The 22,455-nt window shown below is 43.5% G+C and overlaps 1 protein-coding gene across 3 annotated transcripts in view; it reads left to right on the forward strand.

Moving 5' to 3' along the window:
• RPS6KA2 (ribosomal protein S6 kinase A2) overlaps window positions 1-22,455 on the forward strand; it is a 1,317,456-nt gene that overhangs the window by 1,108,427 nt on the left and 186,574 nt on the right. For all 3 annotated transcript variants that reach the window (XM_069607706.1, XM_069607704.1, XM_069607705.1), the window contains 3 exons: window positions 9,761-9,850; window positions 13,036-13,194; window positions 15,034-15,195. In XM_069607706.1, coding sequence (XP_069463807.1) covers window positions 9,761-9,850; window positions 13,036-13,194; window positions 15,034-15,195 — 411 coding nt within the window. The remainder of the gene's footprint in view (window positions 1-9,760; window positions 9,851-13,035; window positions 13,195-15,033; window positions 15,196-22,455) is intronic.

Raw genomic sequence — 22,455 nt, forward strand, 5'->3', positions numbered from 1 at the left:
GGTGGTGGTAAAGTAGTCCTACTAGTTGATGGTGCAACTACGCTCCTTGAACACATCATTGTACCACTTCCTAAAGTGTTTTTACATCGAGGAGATGCACAAGACACTCTTAGAACTGTTTTCTGTCAAAGGTTTCCTATTACACTGCTTCCCCCACTCCCTGATAGGAACACCAGGCTGGGATATCACGGGTGGAGTTCTCTTCTGACCTGACTGCATCCTCATCTACAACGCCTGAGCTCACCTTGCCCCATCCGCACAGACAGGCAATAGTTTAGTCGTCCCAGTCTCCACATCCTGGGCTATCTGCTCGGAGGCCATCTCTGGCTCCTCCACCTGGTACTCTTGCGTCACCTGAAGAAATATGCTCCTCAACCAATAATACAGTGGTACACGCCATGTTGGTTGCATGATAAAGGGCGTTTGCAATCCTCCACCATTTTTTTCCCCATTTATATCTTGCTTGCTTGAAACGAGGAAACGTCTAATCCTTTTTCCTATTTACATGTACGTTACACCTCTATGGTCCTGGAAAATAGTGTTGGTAAACATTGAGAAAGGACTTGTTTGTCTGCCTTTTTGTATTCCTATTAAGACTTGAAAAAATTAAAGGAACACAATCAATTCCTTTCTACGTGCCTATTACAACTCTCTGCTCCTTGAAGGTGGTGTTGGTAAACATTGAAAAGGGACATTAACGTCTACTGTTATTCTTTCCCTTTTAAACCTGGTTTACGTGAAACCAAGAAGGGACCAAGCCATATTAATAACTATGCATTTTACGGGGCACTGCTGCTATACATTGTTGAGAAAGGTTTTCAACTTTTCTGTGTCCTCTATCGCTCATCTTGTATCTCTCATTGCACCTGCATCCTTCTCATCACACCATCTTTCTTTGTTACCATTCTCTCTCCTCACATACTTGCTCTTCCTCTTGTCACACACTCACCCTCTCTCTTCTGGGACCTTTCACCTCTCTCACTGCAGAGTACATATGCCTTGTTGATGAATCAAGCAGGTGACTGAGAGCTGTGTATCAGAGAGGAACAATTAATCAAGCCAAGAACCGAGTTATGTATTCCGATGTCTGAGAGGCAGCAGAGCAGGAGAAATTGGCTAATAGTATCAAAAGATGCAGAAGGTCCAGCAGAATCCACGCTCCTGTCCTGCCTTGGTCCACCTGATGTCTCAGGTCATCCTGGATGGCAATAACCAGTGACTGGTTGGCAACAGCAAAAGTCTGGATCTGTTTCAGAAGATCCTTATCCTCAAAAAATGTTTCAGCAGTGTCACCACTGTTTGGCGGAGCAGCTTTGCGGGAAAGGGCAGGTTTGATATGAGTCCGAAATGTAATAGGTCTGAAGGACCCTTTACAGTATCTTTTGTCATGATGTAGTGACTGCTATTTTTAAAGCTACTAGGATTGTGCATAAGGCATAACAAACATTATAAACCTCAAGGAGTTTGGGCCTCATCACGAGATGGGCCTTAGCCCTTAAATGCGGCGGTAACGCTATTACCGCTGCATTCAAGTGCTGGCCCAATGGCGAGTTTGGTCCTGCCAGGATGCATTCACTGACAACACTGAGCTGGAGGTGAATGCGCCAGCGGAGAAGTTTTTTTGTTGGCGCTTTTAGGGCACCCAGCCTCAATGGGTCCAATGGACCCAATGGGGAATGAAGAATTACAGCTATGCCGCTCCTCGTGATCCAGTGCAAATTGTGCCAAACTGAGTAGCGTTAACGCTAATTACTTTGGGGGTATCCCGGCGCAATTACCGCCGGGATACCGACAACTTCCTGATGAGGCCCTGTGTCTCTGATCAGGAGGATGGCACTTGGCATTAACACTGTCAGGACTGATAATACGCAAACACTATGGTGGGACCATGTGATCTTCCTGACGGTATATATTGTGATAACAGCACCTTCCTATTGACACATGGTAAATTTTTATGGTTGTACCAATGAAGGAATTATGTATACTTTCATGAATTAGTCCAAAGAATGTTTGAACTCCATTTTAATGTTAAAAAATAAAGTAGGAATGGTGAAAAGAATCAATTTCATATATTTGGTTAAACTTTTTCATTCAGTATACTTTACCCATATTTTGGTTGAGCCAAAAAAGCATCTCTACAGCCAAGTAGTAATATGTCAACTATTAAAACTGTAATAACAAGCTCGAATGGAACAGCTGCCACATAAGGTGAACCCAATGGATTTACATTTCATATCAGGCAAATATGATTTCTGAAAAAATAGAGTTTCTTTCTGTAGGAACTTCATACCCACGAGGTCAAGCAATAAAACATCACTGACCCGTAGATTTTCTGAAAATAGTCCCATGTGGTTTCGTTTGGTCATAAACTGTGGAGCAAATCATGAATAACCTCTAGTAGATTGACGTACAGCATTCCTGAAATGTATCGATAGATATGACCTCCTGCTGAGAGCAAAAATACAGACCGCTGGAGCAGTTCTGTTTCAGGGTGACTTTGCAAAGTTTCAGTGGTTGTTTTGGGAGTGGGAGCCAGGTAGAGTAGGGTTAAATGCTGGTACATAAAAAAGGGGACTTTGATGATGGGGAGACATACAGAAATATGTTGAACATTAAGGTAAGTGGCCAGTGTTTACATGACATTCAATTTGTATAGACCCTGTGGGTTATCAACAGGGTCTGGCAAGCAGGCTGATTGTGGAGGAACAGTATGATGGAAGAGGAGGCCCCTTCACTGTTTGAATTTATTTGATGCCTGGGCTGAGCATTCCAGTGGTGGTGGGGGCGGCAGTGGAGAAAAGGAGTGGAGGAGTGAGGTGGCACATGATAAGGGGGGACAGGGAAGTTCTCCAAGGTTGTGGGGTGGATAATACAAATGGGAGATGTGAAGGCATCATGAAGCAAGACGCACACAACAGATTTAAAGTTCAAACAAAGTGTATTAATTAACTTAAATGTCAGGATGATGTAAGGCCTACCTTGCCCGATGCTAAGGTGGGATTTCCCTACCTAAAGAAACTAAGGATAGACTAAGTCAGTAAATTCAACTTAAATGTCTGCCTCTGTCCAAAACCTATACTTTCCCTCACAACTAAGCTAAACAATGTGTAGGGTTCTCAGCAACAAATGAAATAGTGTTCCAAATAAAGTTCTGAGCTACTCCCAGCTCTAGGTTTACTCTTCTGCTCCCCTTCCTCAAGTTCAAGGCTGTTCCACAAAGCCTCAGGGTTCCCTTGCCCAAGTAGACAATGCAGGACCAAAATGGCCTTAGCACTCCTTTTCCAAAGTCGAAAATTCTTCCAGCTGGCCAATGTACAATCAGTTAAAGTTTCTCAAGTCTTAGATCCAGTTCTAGGTCACTTTTGTCATCAGTGAAGATTTTTTATCTGGACTTGTCTTTGGCTTTTCCAGACAGGGTACTCTCGGTCTAGGCACAGTTGTCAGACCACACAGTCCACCCACCACAGGTCACGCAACTGATAACCATAGGTTTCTTGCCCCCACAGGTTCTCTCTCATCACACATGTGTCTTGGTTTGCATTCATGGGTTTCTCAAAGCTTTCCTTCAGTTCGATATTCAATGATATTTGTAAAGTGTTTCTTTGCTTTCATATTGAATAACACATGCTTCTTTTTTAAGCTCTTTCCTTTTACAGATCAGTGTTTTTGGTTTGTAGTATTAGAAAAAAACTTTTCTTCAGGCTCACAGTCACTTGCGCATACATTGCCTCTCAATCAGCATCCCCATGTGCCCTGCAATAGCCCAGGAGTGCCCCAGTGTGAGCGATTTGTCTATTTCACACACCAGTCCTCCGCAGCTCCTTCGGGTGCTCTCTCTCTTTCTCTTCTTGGCTCCGTGCACACTTTCCTGTGGGTCTACAAGCTGTGCTCAAATGCTATGAATCCTGTTATGGGTTGCCGGTAGCTCTCCCTCCCTCTCCTGCGAATGCTGCCGGTGGCCCACAGCACCTGTGAGTCCTCCGTGCCCCGCTGCTCTGGCTGTGGACATCAGACAGAAAGGACTCTGTCAGCCTGGCTCCTTGCACGACCCGCACAGGTTCCGCTGTCGCAACTTCCTGAGAGCCCACACCGGCATCTAGCCTCCCTGCAGGACTCTCTTCAGCAGCCTTCTTCTCTGCAGGATTCCAACCCTCTCAGGCTCGCTTCTCCCAGCCCGACGTCTCTCATGCTGGTCTCTCTCTACCTGCAGTTGACTCCATCTTTTATGCACCTGTAGATCATTAACAGGTTACAGGTGCGAACCCTTGTGTGCAATTTCCTGACTACAATTACTGATATGCTCAGGACATGCCTGACCCTCACAATGGTTGCCATGGCTCTTCCTCATCTAAGTATCCGAGTGGTGCAACTGTATGTTAGTGTGTACAACTCCTAGTTTCCTCTTCCTAGTCCCAGTACTGGAGTGGTATAAATGAGGGTAAACAAAAGGAAGTGCTTTTATAGAAAGGTCATTTCTCAACCATAACTCATTAAAGCCATTCAAGGGTACAGGCATGCAATTGTGCAAAGAACAACCACTTTTATTTCCCCACGGGGAGCGTTTGTTTAATCAACTATGATACAAGCTGACAAAAGAAAGTCTCAAAGTTCTTCTATCTCAAGCATACATTTATAACCCAAAAAAATATCACAAACCAGTCCTGCTATAACATAAATCCCCCACTGTAATTGGTCAGGTTTCTATGATTAAAATGCATTACCCTCTCCCATTGGCTACACATGGCTCCCTGAAATGCATCCATCATTTCCAATTCCAATGACCTCAAACTCTGCTGGTCAGCAGAAAACGTGCTTTTCCCCTTTTTAAATGAATCATGGATGTGTGTTGCAACTTAGACCTAGATAAAAGCGGTTCGGCAATATCACAACCTGTAGCAAAACTCTGCCAAGGACATTAAGACTGCTGTTGCATCCCTATTGGTTCATCTGTAGCTTATCTATGTCTTACTTAACTGCCAAGTCCTTTTATAAAAATAAAGTCTTGTGACATTCTGCTCAGATCATGGTTTTCTCTCCTATTTGATTCTGTTTATATGTGATATTTTGCCAAAATCTGTCTGCAATTCTTTCTGTAATGCATGCTGTGACGTCCATTTTGACAGGAATTGATACTTTTTGCTATCGCTTTTCTATGTCAGGGGCTATATTCAGCATATGTTCCAGCATTACATTTTGCTGATACATTATTTATGATATGATTTTCTAGTGTCTATTGAGTGTGGGTAACATTCTTCCCATCTAAACACAGTTTGGCCTAGTGTCTCTGTAAAATTGTTATAAATACATATATGTAATAAATACATATTTCAATTTTTTCCATGGAACCCCTTTTATTCACGGCACATGTCTGGCACTGTGAGTGATCTTGGGCATAATATTCCAAAGGTTCTGTGCTATGCATTGGGGGATATACTGACTCCCTCTTCCTGTGCTCAGTTACCTCTCTGACCAGTGTCCTCACTGTCTGTCTACCTGCAGCACTATCATGTCCCTTCATTGCAGTTTTTTACTAACCATTACTCTCTTCCTCTCTTTCTTTCTCCTTACATTCCATGCTGACTTCTTTCTCACCACTGTCTCTCTTTCCTTCCTCAGTTTCTTTCTCATTTCCCTCTTCCACTACTTCCCTGCCTGCTATTGTTACAATTCTATAGAAATGGGCTATGTGCATCTGCTGTCTTTTTTGATAATGTATTGACACATCCAAGAGCAATTTCAGTTGGTGCGGTCATTTCTGTGCTATCAACACAAAGGTATGAGGCACCTCCCTGTGCTCATTCATTGTGTATGTTGGAAAACAATTGAGCAGGGCATATTCCCTTTTTCAAATGACTATCCAACAATATACCTAAACTTTTAAAAACTGTTTCCTTCCTTTCTGTCTTATCTCTGTGACTGCCCTGTGTAAACCTATAGTGTGCCTTTTAAAAATGCCCCATCTATTGCTAATAAAGATACCTAAAATGTTTAAATGGGATAGAAAATGGCAAGCAGGGGCTCTAATGTGTCAACATAACATCTGCGATCAGGGACTGAAAAGTTTCTGGCATAGCCCTAAAATCCAAAATATCTAATAAAACCTTAAAGAGGCCTATGTAATTTTCAAAAAGATTAACTAATCGGGTCAATCTGATCCATATATGTACAATGAAAGGGGACACATTCTAGTGCAAAACAATGTGCTCGAAATATGATTAATCATACATACATTTTAATCAAAACAAACATATTCAGAAACATAGAGCCTCATTACACGGTAGGCGGTAGGGGTTTACCGGTACCAGTAAGGGCACCGGTACAGGTAAACCCCTGCCGCCTTACTACGAGTTCCCTTTGCGGGACTCGACTTTAACGGCTGGTTTTACCAGCCGTTAAAGTAGGGTGCCGCAAAGGGACCTCAGAGCTAATTACGGTACCGCAAATCACCTTGGAGTAGGGCGGTAATTCCGCCATCCACCAAGGCGGACACAGTAAAATACCGGCGGCAACCATGGCGCTAATAGCGCCATGGTTACCGCCTACCGTGTAATGAGGCCCATAGACCCCCACCAAATCAAAAAACATGGGTCCATATACCCCACAATCCCATAATTATCAATAAAAGGTGCCCCAAAGGCACCACCTCAGCATAACATAAAAAACAAATCAAATCCCTTTCTTCTTTAAAATAAAACATCAATCTCATATTCCTTCAACTGGTGTTGTGACCCAACCTAAAGATGACATTCCCTAGTCAAGAAACACCTTTATTACTCATATAGCTAATATAAAACCTTAAAACGTGAGGTCAGTTTACTGCGCCCTGGCGTTGGGGCACTATATGAATGATGGTTGTACTGAGCTCCTGCTCACTTAAAGCACTGCATTCGTAATATTTATTTTCAAAATATGTCATCACAATAATTATAATACTTTCTCCACTGACACTCCAATATCACTTTATTATAATATACAACATTTTGTTTCATCCTGATAAAAAATTACAAAACTTAAAAATCTATCTTTGCTCAACAATCTACACTAATTATATACATGCACACATATATATAATCTCTATCCCTACTCATTCCTATATATTTCTAGTCCAAATCCCATGTTAGTTATCCCAATTTATTTTTCATATGTGCACTTTTATGTGCCTCAGATCACACCACTAAAAGGGATTCATCCTCTTTAAATAACCTTCTTCATAGCACTTGTTCTTCTTATATTCACAAACACCAACTACTCCCTAACTTATTAAAGGTCCAACAATACTGGCTTTTTCTACACCCTCGACCCCCTCTGTGTCACTGTTGATATATATTTCTTTCTAAAACCACCTTTTCAAATGTGTCACCGTACTTTCAATTCTAAGTTAACAACCAATATCTGTCAGGTAAACGTAAAATGTATTTCCTTCACGTTATTCTGATATTTACATAACTCCTTAATCCGAGGCACTTCACATGGCCTATATTTACATACATAACTATTATCATTGCCCAATCGAAATTGCCACTCACATAGAACAACTTCTCCTTCTGTGTCAGCGTGTGTCTGTGTGCATGACTTCTAAAATAATCCTGCTGACCATTCAGACACTAAAAAACACACCACCAATCTTCTACATAGTGTTTCAAAAATACTTGCAAACAGCCCAATCGAACATTTCTAAAAATACAAACATTTCCTATCATTCCTCCAAACTTCTCCACAACCATTCAACTATAACAATTTATATGATCATCTTTCTTTACTTTCGCTAGTATCTCATCTCCTAGTTTAGCCAATTTTGGAGTGTGACACGAATTCTTCATATCGGCATTGCCTCAGAAATGCTCTTTAAAAATACCCCATTTGGGAGTGTAATGCATGCCTATCTACCTTCTTAAAGATAGGAAACAAGGCAATCTTTCTCTTGTAAAGAAAGTCATGTTACATTTTCAATTTACAAATGCAATATAATCTCTTTCCCTTTAGTTTTGTTCCCTGCACAGTGCATAATTTGCCCATAATTTATAAGGCTGGCTCTTCCTTCTATGCTGTCTGTGCCGCACTGCAAGGCATGGAAAGATACATCTCCATACATCTGCTTTGACAGATAGGGTCACCTTCCCCCTCACCTCTCTTGGTTTTGCAAAAATCTCTGTGCCCTTCCGTGTCGCACATCAGAGAAGATTCCGGGCTCATGTCATTTTAATCTGTAAAAAAGATTTAAAATGGCCCTTCGTGGAAATCTCCAGATGTAGAAGAATTAATTTCTCAGTCAACACCCATTAAAACCATTCATGGATAGAGACATTTGTACAAAGAACAAACACTTGTATTTTCCACAAGGCCAGCCGGGAGCATTTGTTTAATCAACTATGATACAAGATGACAAAAGAAAGTCTCACAGTTCTTCAATCTCAACCATACATTATTTCCTATTCCAATGACCTCAAACTCTGCTGGTCAGCACAAAACTTGTTTTCCCCTCTTTAAATGAATCATGAAATTTATGTTGGAGCTTAGAGCTAGATAGAAACGATTCTGTGGTGACGTAGGCTGTAGCGAAACTCTGCCAAGGACATTAAGGCTGCTGTGGCATCCTGATTGGTTAATCTGTCTAGTTTATCTATTTTTTACTTTACTGTCAAGTCCATTTATTTTTTTAAAAAAAACTCTTGTGACATTCTGACAAGATCATGGTTTTCTCTCCTATTTGCCAAAATCTGTCTGCAAATATTTTTGTAATGTATGCTGTGGCATCCATTTTGGAAATAATGGCCACCTTTTGCTATAGCTTTTCTAAGTCAGGGCCTATTTTCAGCATTACATTTTGCTGATACATTATGATATGTTTTTCTAGTGTCTATTGAGTGTGGGGAAAATTCTTCACATCTAAACACAGTTTGGCCTAATGTCTGTGTAGCTGTGTAATACATACATATTTGCCTAGTGTCTTATGCAGCTGCGTGTGTCATAGGTGAGATGACATCACTTGCTTTTGTCATCCTTGGCTCACACCGTGCTTATCCTCAGTGCCTCTATTTAGGGTATGGATGTTACAGTTGATTAAGTGAATAACTCTTCTCATATTTGCAAGATTGGACCGGGGGAGGCAAGAGCCCTAAGTAGCATGTTCATCTGTCTATCAAAGAGGGGGAGGGGTGGTTGCTTTTGGTCTACACCTCTTAATTTGACAACAACCCATAAAGGTAGGGGGAGGGTAAGGTTTGTTCTCACAAGGGAAAGTGGGTTACCATGTCTCACCTGCACACACCCTCGGTCCAATCACCAAGGACCCTCCACTCAAGTGATCCTCCCTCTCATCTCCACCCCAAGGGTCAGAATCCAGGAGCAATGGCCTTCCCCTGACCACCTGAGAAGGATGCCTTCTGGTTTCTCACAGAGATTTGAGACATGTATTTAATCTGCTTGGTAGAGAATGCTAGCCCATCGCTATATTCAAAAACAAGTAAAAAAACATTAGGACTGGGCAGGTTTGCATTTCGAGTCCCCAACACTATGGCGGTGCAGTGAGCTGGGAGAGGATTGAGGTAGGTTGCAGATATTTCATGTGTCAAAAATAAGAACTTTGATGAGGGGACCGAAAGAGTAGAGTAGGATGCCCAAGCATAGGCTGGAACAGGAATCAAGCTTGCTGAGGACTAGAGTGGATATCAGAGTTTTAGTACTGGCTTATAGTTATGGCAAATGCATACGTATCCTGACTGGCATTGCCCCTCAACATCTTGTTCTCCCCTCATTCCAGATCATCGATAGGAGCAAAAGGGACCCATCAGAGGAAATTGAAATTCTGCTGAGATATGGCCAGCATCCGAATATCATCACACTCAAGGATGTAAGTGGCTTTGAAATGCTTTTTGTCTATATTTGTTTTTATGTTTTGATGTTCACCCCATGCTAACATTAACACTTCTGCACCCTTGCCAGCTTATTGTCAGTGTATGTTTAGCCCTTTTGAAAATATGGGGCATTGTACATGGCTACTTCCATGGGGCAAGGGTGATGGACACAAGTTAAGAAACCTACAGAATACATTCTGTATACAAATTCACACCTGGAGATGTCTCGATGTGCTTGCACAACCTTGCATTGCGGCCTGTTGTAACCACAGCCACCAAATAGTCATAGTTGTTTCAGTTCAAAGCAAATGGGCATCTCCAAAGTGTTTACTGTGGCTGAAACAGGGCATCTGCACCTCCATGGGCACACTAAATCATTCCAAGCCAAACACATCAATGTTCTTTCAGATACGCTGGGGTGTATCGAGACGACTGGGCCCGTTCTGCCTCTGTCTGGTCATAGGGATTGGGGACATACAACATGTGTAAAACCACAGCAGTCAGGTGGGAATCTATGTAATGTGTTTGGTACGAAATATTGCTTTGCTCCAAATCAGGGTTCATGGTTTCTATGGGAATCTATCTCAGGTCAGCCCTATTTTGATATTTGGTACATAACACGACAAAAGGAAACGCACACAGTGTGGAAGGCATTGGACACAGATTACAGTTCTCTTCATCTTCACCCTAAATTCCACCACTGTGCCAACAGCCAGAGCCATATCTGTCCAAAATATGCCATCACCCGGTCGATCACAGGAGAGTGCTGGCGGAACAACCTGGTCCCTGCGATTGCTAAGTGGACATTTTGAACCAAATGGCCACGGTCATTTTCTCAAAATACCCCCATTTTAAGCTTGAGATCCACGTGAGCCCGTCAAGCAAGTGAAGCGCCAGTAAATATAGCAGTGGCGATATGAAATTACTGCACAGCAAAGATGTGTTCTTTGAGTTTCTACTATTTGATACCTTTTTCTGGGCAGAGCATCCTTATGCTACCATTAACCACTGCATGTTGATATGTTCCCCGATTGGGGACGCCCTTGTTATCAGAGTTGCTAAAAAGTAGATGCTGTAGCAAACGTGATATGATCTGAAATCATGAAGGAAGGGTGGGGGCTCCATTCTGCAACAGATGTATTTAAGAAAGAAAAAGGACATAAGAATTCCAAAGACAATAGAGGTCCTGTGATAGGCATCCGTTTATGAAACACTATTAAGCATTTGGTACACGTTTTTTGTAATTGCCTTACTGTCGTTGAGGGGATACTGTGGTGCACCGTGAACATAATTTAAATGTCTACTACATTACATTCTTTGTTTTTACATTTTTTTACCACAAAGCCCTGCCAAAAATTACAATTCATCATCCTCGACTAAAGTCATTGGGCCGCACACGCATGCGTACTAGACACACGTTCATTGAAGTCGGTCAGTTTAATGGAGCAAAAATGCCAATTTGAGTGGCACGTTCCACAAAATACAAATGTGCCTCACGCAAACTCTCATAAATGGATACAAAATTGCACATTTCTCGCGGTGCTGTGTGGTGCACTGTTGCCTTTTCCCCATTGATCATTGTCAGCTAAAACCATTAGCAAGTTAGTAGCAAAATGCATTTAGATTGGAGAAAAAATTACTTGTTTGTAAAACTATAATATTTGTGTTGTGGGTGATGTGGACTTATTTCCATTTCCCAAATAGGAAGAAATTCCATACCTCTGATGTATGTAAATGGTTATTTCATTACCCTTTTGTTCCAACCCTTTGCCAGATCGGATACCTCACATTTTGTAAGGCATGCTGAACGTTGACCTTAGCACACCATGGTCGCTGCCTGATTTATTCATCCTAGAATGGCACATTCTCCTAATTTGAGAAAGCTGCCAGGGATACTTGAAGATGTCCTCCATTTAATGGAGCGTTGGCTCCACGCTCTTCATTACAGAAAAGGTTAGAAACAGGATCCGCAGCATTGCTATCCAGAAGCGTAGACCCCAATAAGTTGAATCGCATTCTGAACATCTGTGCTGTACTTTAAAAGGGACTCAGTTGCTGCATGAAGTTGAAGCAGCAGGCAGAGGTCAACTTTAAGGTAGGATTTCTTTCTTCAGTCGCAGTCTCAGTCAACAGCCCTTAAGAGCACATTTAAGAACAAGCATTAGCAATGCCAGCAGTGTGGGCTTTTGTGCGGGCATAGGAAAAGCACTTGCCAGGCACTGCCGTATTGGTATTAACTGGCCATCGATGGTAGCAGCTTCAAAATGGTGTGATTATCTGGGCATATAATAGCAATTCCTGACAAATGCCTAATACTATACACAAGCCAAAACTGTTGACTTTGCCAATGCTTGTTTTTCATAAGACATCAGTGAAGGAAATGCATGGTGCATGTAAATTGGGTTGCTAAAGGCAGAGACCTGGTTGGCATTTTTATCACACCAGTAGTGCGTTTACAACTCCATTTAAATCATTAACTCTCTGCTTTGAGAAAACACTGGGAGGCACTTTGAACGCAAACTTTGATGTTAAGTCTTGATTAAAGTGCACAAAGAGTTCCCATGAGGAGGTGTTTTGGGCAAGGAGTAGGAACACAGTGGGAATGGCCATAGGGATTAGCATGGCCATGGGCAGTCACTGGTTGGGCAATTAGCCAAACACCTACACATCCTCTATTGACATTTCTCCCCAGCTGTACTTCAATGCAATTGTTTCGCCTTACCTAGTAATCCAAACAAAAAAAGGGACCTGCCAGCCACCCCATTCACTCCGGTCAGGCCCCCAACTCACAAATTACATAGAACACTCATTCGGAACACACACACACATCATTCCAAGATAGATTCTCTGGGGGGTCAGGCACTCCTCATTCACCAACATTCCATCTCTCACCCACTGTAGCTAACAAGACATGCAAACAAGAGACATCAAACTGTTTTCCATACCATTTTCAGGTTGGACAGACAGGTGCTACATCTCTGTGTGAGCCTGAAATATCAATTCCATGTGTCCCTATCTTTGTAAGAAGAGAAACATCTTCAGTTCTGCTTCTTAAAGTGTTTTCTCTGCTAAAACCTTCCCAGGGAGCGTTAACCAGCGCATGCAGACCTCTTATGTACTTCACGGAGCAAATGGGCGCTCGGCCAGTCAAAGTCTAACTCAGATGTGCTTTTCAATTCAGGTCTACGATGATGGAAAGTATGTGTACCTGGTGATGGAGCTGATGAGAGGTGGAGAGCTCTTGGACAGGATCCTGCGACAAAAGTGTTTCTCGGAACGAGAGGCTAGTGCTGTGCTCAGCATCATCACCAAGACCGTGGACTACTTGCACTCCCAAGGAGTAAGTGTGTGTGTGCCCACCTTCTCCTCTATAATTATATGGAAAGCAGAAATGATGGCCACATAAGCTGTCAGGGCAGTCTGCTTGCCATGACTGACCGTGGTAGAGTTCTACGGTGCAAGGTGGCAACAATGATCATACATGTAAGTGTTTAAAGCCCGTGTCACTAAGCAGGAGCCCCACAATGCTATTCACAAAACACTGATAGAACAGCGCATGGGTGGCAGAGCCTGGCCCTTCTGCTTAGCGAGTATTATGTGCATGCCCAGTACATCTGTAGTCATTGTACTCCAGGAATCGACAGGGTACATGGCCAGGGCCCACTGATGTCAGCAGACAACGCTCCCATTAGCTACATGGATATAGGCCTGAAAGAACTAGTCAGCTTGTGTTCCTGTGAACCCACAAAAAGGGGCGAACATGGTATAGCAACGCGCGTGATGTGCATGACCAGCGCAGACCAGCAAGGTAGCCTGGAGCCAGACATGACTTCATTCTCTGTTGTGCCTTCACTTGGTCTGATCAGGAAGAGGCAGGTCGAGGGGAAGCACACACGGGAGTGCACCCCACTCTGATGCACTTTGTGAATCTTGCCTGAATGTTTTGCGCCTTTTCCCAACTTTCACAGGAACATTGGGGAATATTTAAACAGGCTCCGTAGTTTTTACTGTCCCGGGGTTGCCACTGATGGCTTTGGAACAGCCACTTGTACAGGTTAGGCGCATCATCAGCACATGGGCTGTGGGCGCTCCTTGCGTAGAAGCCGCAGTTCTTGAATGCGGAGCAGGTCCGGGCGCAGGCGCAGAGCTCAGAGGCTGCCAACGCATTAACGAGGACTTTGGTTGGAGAGGTGCCCTGTAGGAGTGGCGCTGCCAAGCATGACATCTTGCCTTCCATCTTCTATCTGGCGGCCTCACACATGGCACACACGCATGCATTCATGATTGAAGCAGAGGATAAACAGGACGCGATAGAAATGGCCAGTGCATGCAAAGAACACCATTTGATGGCAATTGAGACTACGCTGACATCTGAACTACACGCCGGTCGTCCAATCTTGTACTTCTCATCTGCCCACAGAGATCCTAGCATAGTTTCTGTGAGCTACACTGTTGATGGCCTGTAAAAGCTGGCTTGTCCCGTTATCAACATTCCATTGATTGGCAATTCTGTATACTGCTGTTTTGCTGAACTAAATTACTACGTTGTAATTTACTTCGACAACATTACTTCGTGGGGAAGTTATTTTGTATATGTTTTTTGAGGAATTGTGGTAATGGGGAAGTAAGGAGGTTGGTGGGTAGTAGTGGCGCGGGTGTGGGGATCATACCATTGAAATAAAGTATCTGAAAAAGTGATGTTGTCGAAGTGAATTGCAACGAAGTAATTTACGTAAAACAATGTAAAACCCATCCGCTCGCCCTTTATTCTCAATGCATAAAACAGGCTTTTCCTTGTCCTGGACTTGTGCCCTAGATGCGTAAGTTGCTTTCACTCGTCGTATTGTTGCGTGTGTGGTGACGCAGGCTTCCCCAAGTGTTTAGAATGCACTGAACAGGTCCTGACGGGTCGAGGAAAATTATCACGCATGCGCCAGTGTATTGTGTCACGTTTGTACATTGAACATTTTACTGTTTGAACGTACTCTTGCAAGACCTGTCCCAGCTGCATTATTAAGTGGTGGTTAGTAACTCCGTTGTCGGAGTGTGCATTCGTCCCGGGGCTAAATGCAGAACAAGTTGAACTGGTTCCTGAAGCCATCTTGAAAGTTGCATGCGCAGTGTGGGCCCTGATCATCATGATTAATTCCCCTCTCCTTCTCCCACTGGCATCTTTAAGGTGGTCCATCGAGATCTGAAGCCAAGTAACATTCTGTACATGGATGAATCGGGGAACCCGGACTCCATCAGAATCTGCGATTTTGGGTTTGCCAAGCAGTTGCGAGCTGAGAATGGACTGCTGATGACGCCATGCTACACGGCCAATTTTGTGGCCCCTGAGGTAGGAGCCAATTTACACCCGAATAGAAAGGCACTGCAAAAACTGACAAAAATGTATCAATTGTTTCATAAGCGCCCTCTGTGTGCAGGGCCAGCCTTAGGACAGGGCGGGCCGGGCGACCACCCAGGGCACCATGCCCCCATGGCGCCATTAGCCCCCTGCCGTGCCAGCTCGGAGGACTCTTTCAAGGGCTCCCCCGAGCTGGCGGAGTGGGAGAAGGTGCGGCAGGCACCCTTTTGTTATTAAATGCGCCACCGGTGGCCAGGTGCATTCAATAACAATAGGGTGCTGATGCAAAGTAGTCAGATGATTACCGCTCGTTCCCACGCAGGCACGAGGCAGTTTTCATTGGAATAGGGCACTCAGCATTAGCATGAGCGTCCTATTCCAGTGATTACCTCTCTGCCAGGTGCCAGAGTGGGGAGCTGGAACAAATGTGGCGTTCCTGCCCCCTCCCCACCACCTCCCTCTGTGAACCAGGGGCATGCTGGGGCGCCAATTCACTGAGGACGCTGCTGCCGCTTAGGCCGACCCTGTCTGTGTGCCTGCAATAACTGATTTAGTCAATAGTCACTAACTGACTGAAGTATACACCGACACGGTGAGCCGACCAACAGTATTTATTTACATAGAGGGTTACAGCCCGGCGCCCCGCACTGCTGCTCACACACATGCCCAGCCTTCAACTCTCCCCACGTTCAACCGCCCCCAGCTCGAATCCTCTGATTATTCTAACACAAACATTCCACTCACGCTCCAGCAGGCGGGAAGCCAGGTCTGCGTATACATTACATATAAACCTCACACTAAGATACTACAACATCCCCCTTTTCTTAAATTAAATAACAAAAGAAATAACAGAGGAAACATTTCACAATTCTGTCTGACACAAGTTTGAAAACAGCCTTGTTAAGTAAAAAAACATATACATATAAATTTCCTTAACTCTCCATAACGTAATCTCTAGACCATGCTGGCAACCTCCTCTCTCGCGTGCAACGCACCATCCTGCGCTCTGCAATGTCACTTCTTTCAATGCCTTGATCCACATTCACTTCCCCGACTTGTCTCAACATGCCTGCATTCATGTTCTCGTTCACCTCCTGAACCTGCTCATCTCCAAATAACTCAAACGCACTTCTCTGACATCCAACTCGTTTATCTTCCACATGCTTACCTCCCCACATCCACTTGCTGACTCTATCCAAATTCCACACAGGCCCACCACTAACTTTGATCGCTCTCTTGAATACTTGTATCACCTTAACAGGATCACTGTATTTAGACTCACCCTTTCTCACATCACGCCCAAACCTAAATCTTACAAAATCTCCTCGTGAGATCCTCGATCTAGATCCATTGTCGAAACCCCTTTTTCCATCTCCTAAACTTCCCCTGTGATTGACCCACTCTGGATTAAGTAAAGTGTTAGGGGTCCTCCCCTCATCAATTCAAACAGAGAGACCTCCATATCCCTTTTGACAGACATCCTAATGCTCCATATCCTTTCCTTAAGAGCCTCTTCCACAGACAAATTGTTTCTCAAAGCTAATTCCACAGTTTCTACTACCACACGGTTACACCTTTCCACCAACCCATTAGTTTGTGGATGATACAACGCTGAAAATCTCCACTCAATTCCTGATCTTTTGGCAAAATCTCTAATTTCTCTACTTCTGAATTGCACCCCATTGTCACTAATGATAGTTTTAGGAAATCCTTCCCTGCTGCAAACCTGCATGATAAACTTAACTTCATCAGTGTCGATCTTACTTACAGCTTTTACTTCAAGCCACCCCGAATAGTAATCAACTAAAACTATTAGGAACCTTTTCTCACCAACCAGTTTCGAATATGGCCCAACAATATCAATCCCTACCTTCTCCCATGGTGCCTCTCCCTTACAAATATTGATCGGCTCCAACTTGATACTCTTGCAGCTCTTGTCACAGTTCTGGCATGGCCAGCAATTTCGAATGAATCTCTCAACCATAAGATCCATCCCTGGCCACCAGTATTTCGACCTCACATTATTCTTCGTGCCCGTGATACCAGGATGACCTTGGTGTGCCTTCTCAATAAGCTCTTGACGCAAATTCCTTGGAGGAATCAATTTATCTCCCCTCACTAAAAATCCATCGTCCATAGACAACTCATTCCTTACTTCCCAAAACCTCAAACAACCCTCACTAACCAATTTCTTCTCAGGCCATCCAGATTCAGTAAATCCCTTTATCTCTTGTAACTCTCCATCTCTATTGAACTCTTCAATCCAAGTATCCTTAGACGTGACCTCAAAAACAACAGCTACCATCTCATCATCAACATCCCCCGGTTTCTCAACATCCCTCAATGGCAACCGTGACAAGAAATCAGCAACCACATTCCTTTTCCCTGGTACATACTTCACTGAAAAATGATAATCCTGAAGTTTAGGACTTAATCTTGCTAACCTCAGTGAAGCTTTGCACATTCCCTTCACCGTGAGAACCTCAATAAGGGGTTTGTGATCCGTCTGAATTACAAACTTACTTCCCCACAGGTATTTCCTAAAGTAATTTACCGCCTACGAACAAGCTAACAGCTCTTTTTCAATTACTGAATATTTACCCTCAGTCTCTGAAATAGCTCTCGATGCATGACTAATAATCTTTTCCTTGGCACCTTCCTCTACTTGTGATAAGACTGCCCCTAATCCACTCCCACTGGCATCCACCGTGATCTTGGTCAACCTTCCAAACTCAAATCCTCCCAATTCCAAAGAGTTACAAATTTCTCTCTTTATGCATTCAACAGCCTCCTTGCATTCGTCACTCCATGTAAACTTTGCATCTTTTTTTAGCAACCTTCTCAATGGTTCTGTTACACTTGCGAAATTTTTAACAAATCTGTTGTAATACTCGCACAACCCCAGAAAAGATCTCAACTCGTCTTTGCTATTGGGACTAGGTGACTCTTTAATTGCCCTCATGGCATCTCTTTTGGGTTTGTACCCTTTGCCATTTACTGTATGGCCTAAATATTCAACCTCTTCCAATCCAAATTTACACTTGCTCCGTTCAATCTTTAACCCAACATTCTCCAATCTTTTCAACACTTCTTTCAACCTCCTATCGTGCTCTTCAGAACCTTTTCCAAATACAATAATATCATCTTGGTAAACCAGTGTTCCACTCAAACCCTTAAGGACATGCATCATGACCCTTTGAAACACTGCCGCCGCAGACGCTAGGCCAAACTGCATGCGTTTATATCTGTATAAACCATGTGGCGTGATAAATGCCGTAATATCCCTGCAATCTTCAGTGAGTGAAATTTGATGATAGGCGCTTGAAAGATCCAATGTGGAAAACAAGTCCGCATTCCCAATGCGATTCAACATCTCTGAAATAATAGGAAGAGGAAAAGTATCTGTGACAATGTTCTTGTTGACATCTCTTAGGTCAACACAAATCCTAAGTTTGCCATTTTTTTTCAACGCAACCACTATGGGGCTCACCCATTCCGAGGATTCAATCCTTTCTATAACCCCTTCAGATTCCAAACTAGACAATTCCTGCTCAACTTTATCTGCGATAGCAAAAGAAACAGGTCTAGACCTCGAGTGTTTGACAGGTGTAGCTCCCTTCTTGAGACGTATCCTATGTGAACAATTCTTTAACAGACCTAAATTCATTTGAACCTCATTCCCAATAGTTGTGGTCACTTTTCCTCGCGTTTGACTACAGTTCACAACAAGAATTTGCCCTTTGTCACATGGATCCAACCTGATCCTCAAACCAGCTTGGTCTCTCCACCCTATAACATTCACACCTTTCTCTGCAACATAAACCTTCACTTGGGAACGTCTGTCCTTGAATTGAATAATGGACGTAAACCATCCAATTATCTTGATCCTGGATCCTTCAAACCCACTAGGATTCCTTATGTCTGAAGCATACAATTCACTCCTAAAACCACTTGCCAAAAAGTTCTGCCAAGTTCTCTTAGTAATTATCGTCCATGGCGAACAACTGTCTACCTTCACCTTCAGCTTCCAATTGTCAACAATCACTTCACAGGTCGGACATATAGACTCCCCATCAGGAGGCTCATGTATAAAGAACACCCTTTCTTCCTCTGATTCTTCCTCTTCGTCTACAATCGCCAATACTTTCTTCTTTCTTCTGCAAGTGACTGCAAAATGGCCCTTTAATCCACAATTACCACACTTCTGTCCAAAGGCTGGGCACAGCCTAGTATTCGCATAGTGACCAAATCTCCCACAATTATAACATCTCTCCACTTCTCTTGACTGATGACCCAGGAATTTCTGATCATTTTGACCTCTTTGCTCCCCTCACGCCCAATTTCTTCCTCTGGAAGAACGACCTTTGTAATCAAAACCTTTAACTTTGTAGTTCTTGCCCGTAGTGATCTCACCCCTGTCTTTGATCCGCAATGCATTGACTTGCCCTTGTTCATCTGCTTCTTGCATTCCCTTAATGCTGAGCCTCTGCATACTTTGCACAGCTTCTTCTTTCTTGTTCTTTATCTCCTTTGAGCACAATTGACCATGTTCACCCGGCGCCCCGCACTGCTGCTCACACACACGCCCAGCCTTCAACTCTCCCCACGTTCAACCGCCCCCAGCTCAAATCCTCTGATTATTCTAACACAAACATTTCACTCACGCTCCAGCAGGCGGGAAGCAAGGACTGCGTATACATTACATATAAACCTCACACTAAGATACTATACTGACCTTATTCATCATCTCCTGATTTGTACATGCACCCAGTGAAAAGTATTTTGCTTAAATATAAACGTTGCAAGAGAAAGGCTGTGGTTCATTGTGTCATGCAAACAATAGGCTTTTACGTGCTTCAATTCTCTTATCCAAACTTTTCAACATTGGACGTTCACTCTCAAGATTACTTTTTACCTTCATAACCTGGCAACAGTGTCTGGTGTTACTGGATATTCCATTATTCTTTAATGACATTAAATGAAAGGGTTTTTCTGTCATTGGGGCACGCCTGTTTCCATGCTAGTGCAACTGGTACTGTCTCCCATAGAGTCCTCAAAGAAAAGAAAATTGGTGAGCATTACAGTGATCAAATAGCCAGTGGCCCATAAGCAGTGCTGTGTTCAACTATGCTAGCCTCTGCAGTTTTGGGCCTGTGTCCCTTTAATCTGCAAGGGTGTGAAGCCGGCCAAAGTGACTTTACAAACCAATGGGGGTTAGGCTTTTTTTGCTTATCCACTACTTCTCTTCGAGAGCCTTTTCCAAACATTTTATTTACAACCCCTTCCAATGCACAGGATTTCAATCAGACCTGTGTGTGATGGTAGGCAAAGTAACCAGCGATTTATGTCACTGCAAAAAATGGCTTACAGAAACCGGAGAGCAGCATCACCAGGAAATCCCATTGGATCCTGGTCCCAAATACTCATCAAACCGAGTCACCAAAGAAACCAGAGAGTCCACATCAATCCCAGACATCCCATTCTCAGTCGGCAAACTCGTATATGCTGAAGACATTTGGAATGAAGTCGACTGTTGGTTCCAGGAATCGATTTGTGAAACTCTCTCCCACAGGACAGGTAACAAGAACTGAGCCATCTGATTTATAGGATAGCACTGAAACTTTACTTCGTATGAAGCCCTTCACAGAGCAGTGGTAATGATGACCCCATCTTGTCATAGGGCCAGAATGCACTTATGTGGCTCCTCTTTTGATTCAGCTGGTAGAGTGTGATACGCTAAAGCATTAGCTTTAGTGGGTGCTGGCCAATCAGGAGGCTAGAAACGCAGGCTGATATTCCCGATCTAGCCTGCAATCCAAGCAGCCTGATTGCCGACTCTGTAGCCTGCCATCACCCCCCACCCTCTGTTCCCTTTTTTAATTTTTTAATAATCTCTTCCCCGTCTCCAACCCCACTTAGCTGATTGCTCCCATGCCTCTTTCTTTCCCAGCCGCCAAGGTAATGGAGGAAGGGCTCTGTACAAGCCCCATCTTCTACTACCATGGCAGCCATCTTGACCAAGCATTTTAATTCGTTGAACGGGACGCACATGCCGTCCCGTTCAAGGAATGAAAATACTTTTTTTCTAACACCCCGGGTTACCGCTTTGGTAACATATGGTGCAAATGGTGTTGTTCATGACCCATTCCACAGACCATGACGGGGCTAATGTCCTGGTACCCTAGTTAACCACCCTCGCTTCGCTTGGGCCATTAACTCGAACTGCCAGGACGTTACCCCTGGTATGGCCCGTGGAACGGGTTAAGAATGCCAAAATGTAGGCCTCTTGCTGTTATTTCTGTATGTAGCAGCCTGTACGCTGTTCCCTCCTTTGCTGCCTGATCCTAAACTCAGGCCCTATTCGTCATCAGCCTCTCTCCTTCCCGCTCTGCCCTTCCCCCTTTTTTTCTGTGTACGTTCGCTCTGGAATATCTAGCATACATGTGGCCCCTTCATTGGGATTTCATTTTTCAGCAGGGTCTGTTGGGTATGTGTGTTGACACCACCTTACTGCAACTCATGAACTGGTGGAATCCGTCAGATTATGAGCGGCGGTAAAGTGACTGGAGTTTGGTGTTATGGCTATACCACCAAATCCAGAATGAGACCCATTGCCCTTGTAAAACCGTGAAAGAGCTTGATGCAGAGCATTTTAGTGGTACAAATAACTCACCATTTCCCACCCAAACAAATCGTGGAGGGTAAAATGGCCAAGTGGGCTCTAAAGAGGCAATATATTTACATTAAATATTACGTCTTTGCAACTTTTTAAAGAACCTGTCATGATTTGTTCACATGTTTTGCAATTGCATGTTAGGTGACTCCTAGGTTCTTGTCACCATGGGTTGAACCACATCAACATGCTTACAGCGGGCGAGGTTGATGGATTAAATGCTGTGTTTTTGATTATATGTACTCAGGTGCCACTTGTACAGTTGTACCACGTTATGTACAGCTTAATGCAGGATACACAATAAAAATAGACCTTAAATACTGTCAAAAGAGTGTATATTTTAAATCTAGCTTCTAAAAGGCTATTTATTAGTGGAGGGCAGTAATGGGACACACATTGTGTGTAATTCAATACACACCTTGTAAAAGGTCTCTCTTAAGAAATGCCACTCATTTTTTAATGTCAAGCAAGTTACATTTTCTTTTTTTGGCTTGTCCTTGAAAAATATGCAGTGTCCAAGTCATTTTGCATGAGTTGCAACAGGTCCTTTGTTTTTACCCTTTATAACTGCCGATCAA

This window comes from Ambystoma mexicanum, chromosome 4q (assembly GCF_040938575.1).
Source record: "Ambystoma mexicanum isolate Mex_15411 chromosome 4q, UKY_AmexF1_1, whole genome shotgun sequence".
NCBI classification, from domain to species: Eukaryota; Metazoa; Chordata; class Amphibia; order Caudata; family Ambystomatidae; genus Ambystoma; species Ambystoma mexicanum.